At 38.0% G+C, this 12000-nt stretch overlaps 1 protein-coding gene across 14 annotated transcripts in view; it reads left to right on the top strand.

The window, feature by feature from the left end:
* The window catches only part of Arhgef9 (CDC42 guanine nucleotide exchange factor (GEF) 9), a 147924-nt gene that overhangs the window by 93055 nt on the left and 42869 nt on the right, over positions 1 to 12000 (top strand). For all 14 annotated transcript variants that reach the window (XM_006527992.4, XM_030251325.1, XM_017318477.1 and 11 more), the window contains one exon: positions 2663 to 2842. In XM_006527992.4, coding sequence (XP_006528055.1) covers positions 2663 to 2842 — 180 coding nt within the window. The remainder of the gene's footprint in view (positions 1 to 2662; positions 2843 to 12000) is intronic.

The following is a 12000-nucleotide window of genomic DNA, read 5'->3' as shown; positions in this document are numbered from 1 at the left end:
AACTATAAAATCAGTGATAATCAAGCTATGATCCATAGAACCACAGAGGTTACATATAGAGTAAAGGTTAGACACAAGGCCTGTATGGGTCTGCACAAGATGGAGTCTTAGAGCTGAAAGAACTAGACATATGACCCCATTCCTAGCCCAGAAGCTATCACTGATTGATAACCACTTACAAGTCAAAATTAGTTTTTTCCTCATAAGGGTAGGCCACATGCCCAACAGCAGATGGCCAACAGAAAACAAATCAACGGAATCTTTGATGGCTTCTTATCTCATAATGTAATGCCAGGGCTCCTTTTTAAAATTATCTTTTATTTTATATAATATATTTACACATATATAAAATAAATAATTTGGTACTGGAAATTGAGAATTTATATTATATGTGTATAATATAGACATTATTTTTTACTCTATATGTCCTTTATATATAGATAGTATGACTCTGGTTTTGTAGTTTTCTGGGTTTCCCTAGAGTGTTAATAAGTGGGCCCCTACATCTGTATCTGTTTCTTATGCCTTTTCTTGAGCTCTTTCCTCCTGTTTGTATTGTCCTATTCTGATGTGTCAGTTTTTGTTTCATCTTGTATTTAATTTAATTTAATTTAATTTTATTTTATTTTATTTTATTATTATCCCATAGGTTTGTTTTCTAATGAGAGACACACAAGATTGAATCTAGGTGGGAGTGGAGGTAGGAAGGAACTAGGAGGAATAGAGGGAGGGAAACCATAATCAGGATGTATTATATGAGGGAAAAAAATCTGTTTTCAACAGAAGGAAAAAAATAAGATATGTGTTCAGTCAGAGAAAAATGTACCTAACCCTCAAGAGACTGGAAGTCCCAGGGAGTTTAGCAGTCTGGTGCAGGGGGAGGGGGGAGCATCCTTATTGAGACAGGGGGTTGGGGAGGAGGTATGAGATGTGAAGTCAGAGGGTGGACCAAGAGGGGGATAAAATCTGGAGTGTAGAAAAATAAGAAAGTATTATCATATGGATACATCATTCATATTCAGTATCTAACTTTATAACCATAAAAATCTTCCATGTTTCTTCAGTATGTTTCAATCACTTTAATGACTGTATAATATCCCATTAAATTGGATGTATATTTCTTCTCTACTATTAACTTCTGTTTGGACAATTGGGAAACTTCACTGGCATTTCCTTTCATTCTTTATATATGTGTGTATATATATATTACTCTTCATACTGGTTCTGAACTCTCCATCCTTGCTGCATTTTGGATATTGTATGATGACTCGATCATTCCGTATCCTTTCAAACGAGAAGAATGGACATAAGCATTAATTCTTTTCTGAATTGACATCTTAGGGAGTGTGCTATCTGGGCTGAATATTTTTATCATCATTGTGTTAAGGGTTTCTCATCAGGCAATGAATTTCTTTTGTCAACTCTCCTTTTATCATTGAAATTCTGTAAGAATTTGTTTCACACGTGTCCAATTATTCTTGGGTTTGCTAGCTAAGATCATCTATATTCTTTCCTGGCCTTAGATAGCAGAGAATATTTTTAAAAGAATGACTCAGAGCCAGACATGGTGGCATATTGTAATATAGTGAGGCCTTGTGAATCTGAAGCAGAATTAGGAGTTCAAGGCCAGCTTGGGCTACGTAGCTCCTTTCTAAAATTACTAAGAATGGTTTCATTTTCTCAATTCCTGTTTCTTTATCGGTGCTTTTTGTTCTCTAACCTCAGTTACTAGATTTCTATAAAAAAACATTTTTATTTTATTTCTTTAGCTGGAGCCATTCACATGTTTGGTATTCTATTCCTTATCAACAACAACAAAGACACCTTTTGGTAATAGAAATTGAACCCGGGTCTTTTATATTACTAGGCAAGTGTTCTACCACTGAACTATATCTTCATTTCCTCCTAAAATTCTTAATACAATGAATGCTGGGTACAATCTAAGCTTTGAGAAATTATCCTTGGCCGTTTAGATTATTTTTCTCATGCAAGTAGTGAGAAAGCATAAGCATTTTAGAGTTTTCATTCTCTGAACATTTTATATTGTAGTAACTTCCTTCACTAGAGCTCCACATCCCCTTATGAAAACTGAAAATGGGAATTACTTGCCTACTACATATATTTGTGGTGAGGCATAGGCCTAGCCCCTGTATGTTCTTTGGTTGTTGGTTCAGTCTCTGAGAGACCCAAAAGTCCAGGTTAGTTGACTCTGTTAGTCTTCCTGTGGAGTTTCTGTACCCTTAGGGGCTGTAATCCTTACTCCTCTTCTTCCAAGATGTGTAGCTTGGTTTTCATGTGGGTCCTGAACAACTGGAATGGGAGCCTATCCTTAAAATGGTTACCTGTAGGTGGGATATGTTCTTCTAGCTGGGCTGCCTTGTCTGGCCTCAGAGGGAGAGGAAGTGCATAGCCTTGAGGAGTTGATGTGCCAGGGTGGAAGAGATAACCCAGGGGGTCTCTGACCTGCTCAGAGGAGAAGGGGATGGGGAGGGAAGGGGGAAGGATTGTGAGAGGGGTGACTGGGAGGGGGCAGTGTGAGGGATGTAAAGTGAGTAAGTAAAAAAATAAGGAATTACCTGCCTACTTAATGGAACTGAACTGATGTGTGCATAGGAAGCAATTGGAGGGACATCTTCACCCTGAGCTTTTTCTTTGTCTGCAGGGCTACCTGAAGCAGTGCCGAAAGAGAAGGGACATGTTCAGTGACGAGCAGCTGAAGGTCATCTTTGGAAACATTGAAGACATATACAGATTTCAGATGGGCTTCGTGAGAGACCTGGAGAAGCAGTACAACAATGATGATCCCCACCTCAGTGAGATAGGACCCTGCTTCTTAGAGCATGTGAGCATCTCCCTTTGTTCAGTTTTAAAGAAACACTAGGAAACCATGGAAGAGTGTGTGAGTGGTTCTGGTCAGCTGTGAAGGACTGGGATGTAGGATGAGTTCTTATATGATTCTAATTTTTAATCCTTCCTCTTTAAGTTAGGAAGATGTATAACTTGTTCAGGATTACTTTTCTTTGCTGTTATACTCTCTTTTCTCCCCAACCTTTTGGGAAGTTAGCAAAAGAATTTTTTTTTAAACTTCTCCTTCCCTTTTCTGTTGGGTTCAGCTTCTATGAGACCCAGGATTTGGGGAGGAATTCAACATATTCATTGCATAATTGGACAAATAAGAGAGAGCATATAGTTCTCAAGAAAGTAGTTCCTGAAAGGTATTGCAGGATCAGAACTAGAGTATGAGAAGTAGCAAGTTTAATGAAAGGAGCCATGGGCTTAAAGTGAAGCAGTGAAAATTTGGGACCTGAGCCTGCAGTTACTGGCTAACTCCAGCTCTGTCCATTACCCTATTTGAACTTCAATACCTTCCTAGGAGATTGATTATATGGTACTCTTTGTATAGCATGCAGCAAAATTTCAGATTTTCAGAAGGAAAGCAAATATTTGATATAAACTACACTGTTGCTGCTGACTGGACATGATGAGCTATTGTGACCGTGGCATCATAGAGATCCCTTGATATTCAAGTTCTCCAATGCTTGTGAAGGGCAAACTTTTCAAGTAGACCCTTCTAAGTATAGCATTCTCAGGCCTGATGTGATAAATCTTTCCAAGCAGCCATTTCAGATGGTATTTAAGTAATTTTATAAATATTGAACATGTTCATGACCTAGTAGTTTTTCTAATGCCAAAATTATAGACAAGAAACACTCTGAGAGATCTACAATGATCATGTACAAAACTCTTGTGTGTGATGGAGTTAAGCCAGAATAAAAATGATCTTATGAGGCATTTTGCTCTTAGATATTGCATAAGAGCAGGCTACATATATGTAATTTATAGCAACATATAGTCACATGTTGGCAAAACAGAACACAGACCAGTGTCCTCAACTACAGGTTTCCCTTTACGTTGTCATGTGTTATTAGCATTCTTTGTTCCTATTAGATGTCAAGTAGCTTTCTCCTATCTATCTACTAGTTATAACAACCTAAACATGACTTCAGGCATTGTCCCATATCCTATAGAGAAGAATCAATTGCATTTATACCTTAATCTATTAATGTGGTTCATTTGAATTTAACAGTTTTCATATGATAAATTAATGTTGCAAAACTGGAATAAATAATTGATAATGATATACCATCTGTTTTAAATATTATTTTGCCTTTAAAAATTACATTGTTCATCAGTTCTAGAATGTGATTTATCAGCTTTACTTGGGCATAGGTTATATATAGGATTCCCCAACATGAATTATATATTGCAGTGGATTTATTTATTAATTGCTTGTAGTTATGTAACTGCCATTATAATCAAGAAATAGAATATTTTTTTGTCTATCACTGGACTGAAGATCGTATCCTTCTTTTAAATTTTAACCCCTGGTTCCTTCAAACACTGTTCTGCTTTTCATTATCATATTATTGCTTTTTTCTAGAATGTCATATAAATCAGGGTTCTCCACTGGCAGCTTGCATGGAGTCCTTCCAAAGCTATGAGTGATGAGGTTTCTATGTCAGATCTAGATCCATTCCTGCAAATCCTGCATTCAAAGTTTGTGGTATCTTCTGCAACATTTTTTCTGAATGACACTAAGGGCAATGGCAATAGACTATATTGTTTTGGGAGTCTCTTTGACTTTCCCAACCATCATCAACTCAATAGGAGGTTTCCCATGCCTAGCACTGGGGTTTTTGTTAGATAGTATATATTTTGAGGAGTGGGGGAACACTGTCACCCTGATTGGCATAATTTAACTAAAATATCTATTATAGGATATATATAGTATATGCATGTACACAGAAACATATCACATGTAATTTTGAGTAGCTATAAATTAATGTAATACCCTTTGGTTTTTTTAATATACTTAGTGTTATTTATCCTTTCTCTTTCCCTCTCCCTCTGTAAAAGCTAACTCTAACCCTGGGCAAGTTTTCCTTAGCCATTTTGCCCACTTCACCCTTTATAGCAACTGCATCTGTTTAGTGTTCCCTGATCTCATGGTCCCTTTTTATACTACTAGTATATGAAATTACTGCAGGTTATATATTCACATCTACATTTTACTCATTCTTCTGTTGGATACCTACAATGGTTCCATAATATAGATTGTGGCACTCTGCACAAATCCAACAAGAAAATGAGGAAAAAACTGAAGCAGAGATACATAGACACAGAAAAGCTGGGATTTGGTTGTCTCTGTAGGAGAGCAATATTCAGGCTGGAAACATTCAGGGAGGGAAAGGAAGGACATTTTCTCCACTCACTGTTAACATTCACACTTGAAGCAGAGGAAGCCCTTGCCATCCCTCTGAGCCTCATCTGGGGAAGCCTTTGCCACTCCCATGGGTTTGAGGCATTGGTGATCTTGACATGGTCAAACAATACATACATTCATTCAGGACTTCATTGGCTTCTCATATAACCCCATTGTTTTTATACATTCAGTATCAATCTTCATGATTAGTCCAGAGGCAGCTTGCTACAATTCTTGACACCAGACTTTAAGGATAATGAAAAAGAAAGAACATAACAGCTTTTTCCCAACCAAAAAAAAAAATAAATAAATAAAAGGAATCTTTTTCCAGGTTAAAGAGATTGAAACCTCAAATTACATTAAGATTAGCAGAGGAAACCAGTCTGATCAAAAGCATTTTGCTTTTCTAGGATGTGCTGACATAATTGGGCCACATCCATGCTATTATTATTGTGGGTACAAGCACACAGGAGGTGGATCCTAATTAATTCCCAATTATCCTGTCAAAAATCTCAAGGCTGGAACCCACCTTGAATAGTTGAACAGAGCCCATTGGGACTCCAGGTGGTTAGAGAAATAACCACCCAAATGGAAGAACTCATTAGTATAGGCTATGGCTTCTCCCTTGACTGGTTTTATCTACATGGACATATCAGAAATGATAACTGTTGAGGTATTTGGGTTAGGCTGTTCAAAAAGCTGGGTAGCATTTTTTTATTTATTTATAACGTTTTGTTTATAACTGCCTCATTTGTTTATAGTATAATTACCTCATTACCCCATTTTCTTTCCTCTTTTCAAACCCTCCCATATCTCCTTGCTCTCATCTATGGTCTCTTTTTTTATTAATTGTTACATTTATGTATGCATATATATCTTCCTAAGTACCTAAAGACAACCTGCTAGTCTGTATATTACTCATATGTATGTTTTCAGGGTTAGCCATTTGGTATTAGATAACCAATTGTTGTGCTCTTCTCTGGGAAAGACTATGTCTCCAGCTCTCTGCTGTCCTTAGTTTCTTCTAGTTCTTTGTATAATATTGAGGCCTCATGAGCTTTCTACATTACCATGTTTACTGGTGTTGTCTTTGTTCCGCTAATGTTTAGGCTGCCATGTTGGTAAGACTTTATGGGTATAGTTTCTGGTATTCCTAGGAAATAAAAATCTCACAGCAAATTCCAGATCCTCTGTCTTTTATACTCTTTATACTATTTATACCCCTGGTTCTGCAATGATACCTGAGCTGTAGGTACAGAAGTTGTATTACAGATGTATGTGTTAAGACAAAGTCCATACTCTACATTTTATTGCTTTTAGTTTTCTCTCCTGGTCTTCATCTATTGCAAAGAGAAGTTTCCTTGAAATTTTCTTTTTTCTTTTAATTTTTTAAATTTTTAATTCATTTGTGCACTCCATATTCCATTCCCTGCTCCCCCCCCCATCCACCCTCTGACTGCTCCACATCCCACACCTCCTCCCCACACACACACCCCACCTCACCTGACCTCTAAATTCCCTGTCCCTCCATTCTCTTGAGGAGTAGGTGCATCATCTCTGAATGAACACAGACTGGGAGGTCCTCTATTGTATCTGTGTTGGGGGGGGGCCTCATATCAGCTGTCTTTTTGGTGGTCCACTGTTTGAAAGATCTCAGGGGTCCAGATTAATTAAGACTGCTGCTCCTACCTGGGCAGTGGTGGCACACGTCTTTAATCCCAGCACTTGTCTCAAAAGAAAAAAAAAACTGCTGGTGCTGGTCCTCCTACAGGGTCAATCTTCTCCTTAGCTTCTTTCAGCCTTCCCTAATTCAACAATAGGGGTCAGCTGCTTCTGTCCATTGGTCCGGTGCAAATATATACATCTGACTCTTTCAGCTGCTTGTTGGGTCTTCTGGAGCGTGGTCATGCTAGGTCCCTTTTTGTGAGTGGTCACCTCTGTAGCCTCAGTAATAGTGTCAGGCCTTGGGGCCTCCCCTTGAGCTGGATCCCACTTTGGGCCTGTGGCTGGACCTTCTTTTCCTCGGGCTCCTCTCCAATTCCATCCCTGTAATTCTTTCAGACAGAAATAATTATGGGTCAGAGATGTGACTGTGGGATGGCAACCCCATCCCTCACTTGATGTCCTGTCTTCCTGCTGGAGGTGGGCTTTATAAGTTCCCTCTTCATATTGTCTGGCATTTCATCTAAGATCCCTCCCTTTGAGTCCTGGGAGTCTCTCACCTCCCAGGTCTCTGGTGCATTCTGGGGGGTCCCCCTAACCTTCTACCTCCTGAGGTTGCCTGATTACATTCCTTCTGCTGGCCCTCAGGGCTTCAGTTCTTTCCCTCTCCCTCCCCAGTCCCCACCCTGTCTACTTTCATTATATATATATATATATATATATATATATATATATATATATATATATATATATACATACATACATGTGTATGTATTATAGGTTGTAAGTTATACAGTAGACTGAGGATTAATATTCACAATATATAAAGAACTTAAAATAGAAAGAAAAAACAAAACAAAACAAAATACGACGCATTCTGTAAATGGTTCTGGGACCTGAATAGAGAATTCTCAAAAGAAGTTGAAAAACATGTAATAGGTCTCATATAATGTTCATTTTTCCTAGCAGTTAAGGAAATGAAAATCAATGAGATTTTATCTTACTCCAGTAGGAGTGATAAAGGTCAACAGAACTGATGGCAAATGCTGAAAGAAATGTAGGGAAAAGAGAACCCTTACTCATTGTTGATGAGATTGAAAACTGGTCCATCCACTTTGGTAATCAGCATTCCTGCATGGTTTCTGCAGCAGTTCTTCTTGCCCCCCAGGTTCCTGTCTGGAGTTCCAGTCCTCACTTTCCTAGTATTGGAGGAATGTTCTAAGATGAGTTCTAAGATGGAATAAACCCTTTTATTCCCAAATTGTTTTTAGTCATGCTGTTTATCACATCAGTAGAAACCATAACAAAGACAGTGTATGTATGTTTAAAACTTTTAGAACATTTAAAAAATGTTTAAGATATATGTCCTCTTCTTGTACCACTATGAACATACAGTAATAGTTAAATAACAGTCGAGCATTCTTTAAACGTCCCAAGACATTGATTGCTGTGTTCATGAGTGGAGAGGGAAAATGAGAGTGAGACTAGTGAATAGTATTGGGTTCATAGATCACATATGAAGGAGAGGAGTGGAAAAAGAAGGAGTCATCAGGAGAGATAAAAGTGATGAGGTAATTCTGGCTAAAGGTAGACTGAAAAGACAGGAGTAAAGGAATGCAGTCAGATGATTTAAAACAGTCCCAGCTCTCAAGAACTAGAGGCAGAAACCTCACAGACTAGGCTACTCTGTATTTTGTGAAAGCCTAATAAAAGCATAAAATGGAGAGAATAAGAAGAGGAGGAAAACTAAGAAAAGAATGCCACAAAAATGTGACCGTAAGAGGGAAGGAGGAAGAGAGAGAAATGCAGAGGTGAAGAGGAGAGTTTGGGAAAGAGGGAGAGATAAAGAGAAGGAAAAGGAGAGATAAGGAATGGGAGAGGGGAAGAGGGGATAAGTGGAGATAGGGTGAGGGAGATGGGAGAGCAGAGCTAGCCTGATAAATTGGCATTAGGTACTCAATAAAGGAGGAAGACAGGCTGGATGGGAATATACCATCTGAATAGCCTCTTCTCTGGTTCCTTCCTCCAGTCTCAACTCAGTGTGCCATATTGGATTCCAGATTCCTCTTATTCCTCTACCCTTCCCTGGGTAGTCATTGTGAAATCAATGTACAGATGTTGGTCTTGTTAGTGGACATTCCTTCATGGATTGGGTCACAATAGACAGTTCTCACCTTTATGAGATTTTTCAGTAGCCCATTTGACAGTAGTGGCCCTCCTGAGCAAGAGGTGTCTGGTGTATAGTTTGGAGTCTGTATCTGTACTCTCCTGCAGACTCTGGTTTGGACCATATTTCTACCTTGATTAGGAGAGGCAGAAGGATCATGAATTCAAGATTAACTTAGGCTATATATTAAGACCCAACTGTTAATGTATTATATTTTTATATTTTTCAATTGAATTATTTTAAGTACTCAGAGTTCAACCCCAAAACACCAAGTACAACAGGCTATGAACATATTTTCTAACTTCTTCTGAACATTTTCTTGTCTCGAAAAACCATTAGCTCTAACCAAACCAAGGGAAAGGAAACAGAGAATAAAATTTACTGCACACTGACTTTTTACTCTCCAAATAAAATACAGCAGTGCCAATTTCAACTCCCCTCAGTGAATGTCAGAATAGGATAAATCCTGTATTATGTGTCATGATACTTAGAGAAAACCCTATTTGATGTTTCCATCTAAGTCTCAGAGGTGTTTTGCCTCAGTTCTATGTCTCAGGGCAGGTGGTGTTTCCATGCCTGATCCAGGCTTTAAGACATGGTATCTGAGCAATCTTTTTATCTTTATCAAAGCTCTCTTCTGTGTAATGGCTTCTTTTGTTTTTCTGCTTTTAGAATTCTTTGAGTTTTGTGTAATCTTTTGGCAAACTCTATTTTATTATGCTAGAGCTCACTAAGCTTCTTGAACCTAAATATTTGTATTTTATCCCCAGATTTGGGAATTTTTCAGCTACCATTTCTTTAACTGGGTTTCTTTTTCTTTCTTTTTGTCTATTTCTTCTTCTGAAACTTGAATTTTGAAAATATTAGATTTCTTTGTTGTATCCTGTGGATTCTGTAAACATTTTTTATTCTTTTTCCCTTTCTTGTCCTTTGTAGCAGCAAATGATCAATTGAATTCACTTACTCATTTTCTGCTGGATCTTGTCTCCCCTTTAAGCTTTGTTTAGATGTTCACTAAATGTAGTCTGTGGCTCCAAATATTTTATTTGCTCCTCTTTTGTGTCTGTTAATGTCTTCAACTTCTTATTTTGATTTTGTGCTGTTTTCTCATTTTCTCATTGTTAGTTGTTTATACTTGTTCTTTTAATTCATTTGACTCCTTTCAAAGAATTAGTTTGGATTCCTTTTTCATTAATTAATATGTTTACACCCCAATCGCAGCTTCCCCTCCCTCCTCTCCTCCTGGTCCCTCCCTCTTACCTTCCTCCCCACCCCCCAATCCCTTTCTTCTCAGAGAAGGGTAGCCAGGTAGAATGCGTTTGGGCAGTAGATGCAGTGTCACAATGAATCCTGTCTGGGATGGTGCAGTGATTTCATGGCTGAGTGAAAAGACTATATTGTTAATTCAGTATACTATATTGACAACAAGAGCTGTGGAACCTGCACAGAGGCTCTGAGACATTGGGGTCCTTATCTATACAAGTGTGTCTATCAGCTAGATATCACTGTGAAATTCAATGGTAGTGAGTTTGCCTGAAAGGCCACTTTTAGACATGTGCATGGTGGCAGAGACAAACTGTTTTGTTTTGTTTTTTTTCAAAGTCACAAGACCTTGGATGAGTAACAATAAGTTGTACCATTGGAGTTTACATTTCTTTTGAGAACTTGGTTGCACATGACAGTAAGTCTAGAACAGGGGACATGTTGGGTTATCATGGACCCATGCTTGGTAGTTATTCGGAGTCACTGAGACAGCATTCAAGGAAGATGTAGCTAAAATAACTATAGGAAATAAAGGTTGTGTCTTAGGAAACTGTCAAATGTGAAAGTTTGTTGCTGGGCTGGGATGTCTCAAGTGGGAGCAGTTCAGACAGTACAGACACCTGGAAGGGAGAAATTTTGTAAAGCAAGGACCTGGATAATATTAAAGCTATAGGACTCGATCCTTTGGTTAGGATAACTGTACCAGGAATTGTTTAGCTCTATTTAGGAGAATGCTTACTTAGTTCTAGGAGAACAAGGAGAGATAGAATGTATCATATACCCAGAGGATACAAAGGCAAAAAAAAAATGCCTGATGCAAAACAAACTAAAACCTCTGGAGTCTCCATTGATAAAAAAGGCTGCTCCTATAGTAACAGTAAGATATCTCATCAGAAGAAGCTGCTAGGACTGACAGTCACTCTTGAAGAACTAATCACTGGGCTCTGTGACCTTGACCATTTAAGCATCTTTAGTGGTGAAAGCTGTGCTTGATGCCTTGAGTCCATGAGGTCCAAATGAAGAAACCTGTTAGATCGGTAGTTCTCAACCTGTGGGTCCCAACCTCTGTGGGGGTCAAACAGGCTTGCCTAAAGACCTCCAGAAAACACAAACATTTACATTAGAACTCATAACTATACTAACATTAGTAATGAAATAGCAGTAAAAATAATTTTATGGTTGGGGGGGTCACCACAATATGAGAAACTATATTAAAGGTTAGAGCATTAGAAGGTTTGAGAACCACTGGGTTAGATTCTCATGTCAAGCATGTGATGCAAGACTATAGGAATGGAATATGCAGGGAAATGATACTGATCTTCCTACCCCTCTGTGGGGTGATTTTTTTTTCTTCTACTATATTATACCTTCTTAAGTAAATTCTTGAACTCTTCCATTGTTAAATTTGTTCCAGATGTTGCCTAATTGTTGAGTTTTGTTAGGAAAAAAAGAGAGGCTGGCATCTCCTACTGTACCATTTTGCTGATGTCCTGTAACCAAAAATTGGATTCAAAGTATTCAATGATTCTTGCTATTATTGTAAATGGTATTTTATTAAAAACTCAACTTTCTGAAGTTAGTGACTAAATAGAAATATAATTTATTTATGTTTCCTTTTTCCTTTTCGTTTCTTTTTATTATTATT

The sequence above is a fragment of the Mus musculus genome, chromosome X (genome assembly GCF_000001635.26).
Source record: "Mus musculus strain C57BL/6J chromosome X, GRCm38.p6 C57BL/6J".
Taxonomy (NCBI): domain Eukaryota; kingdom Metazoa; phylum Chordata; class Mammalia; order Rodentia; family Muridae; genus Mus; species Mus musculus.
Note: the sequence above shows the minus strand (reverse complement) of the source record. Positions and strands in the feature narration are given on the sequence as shown.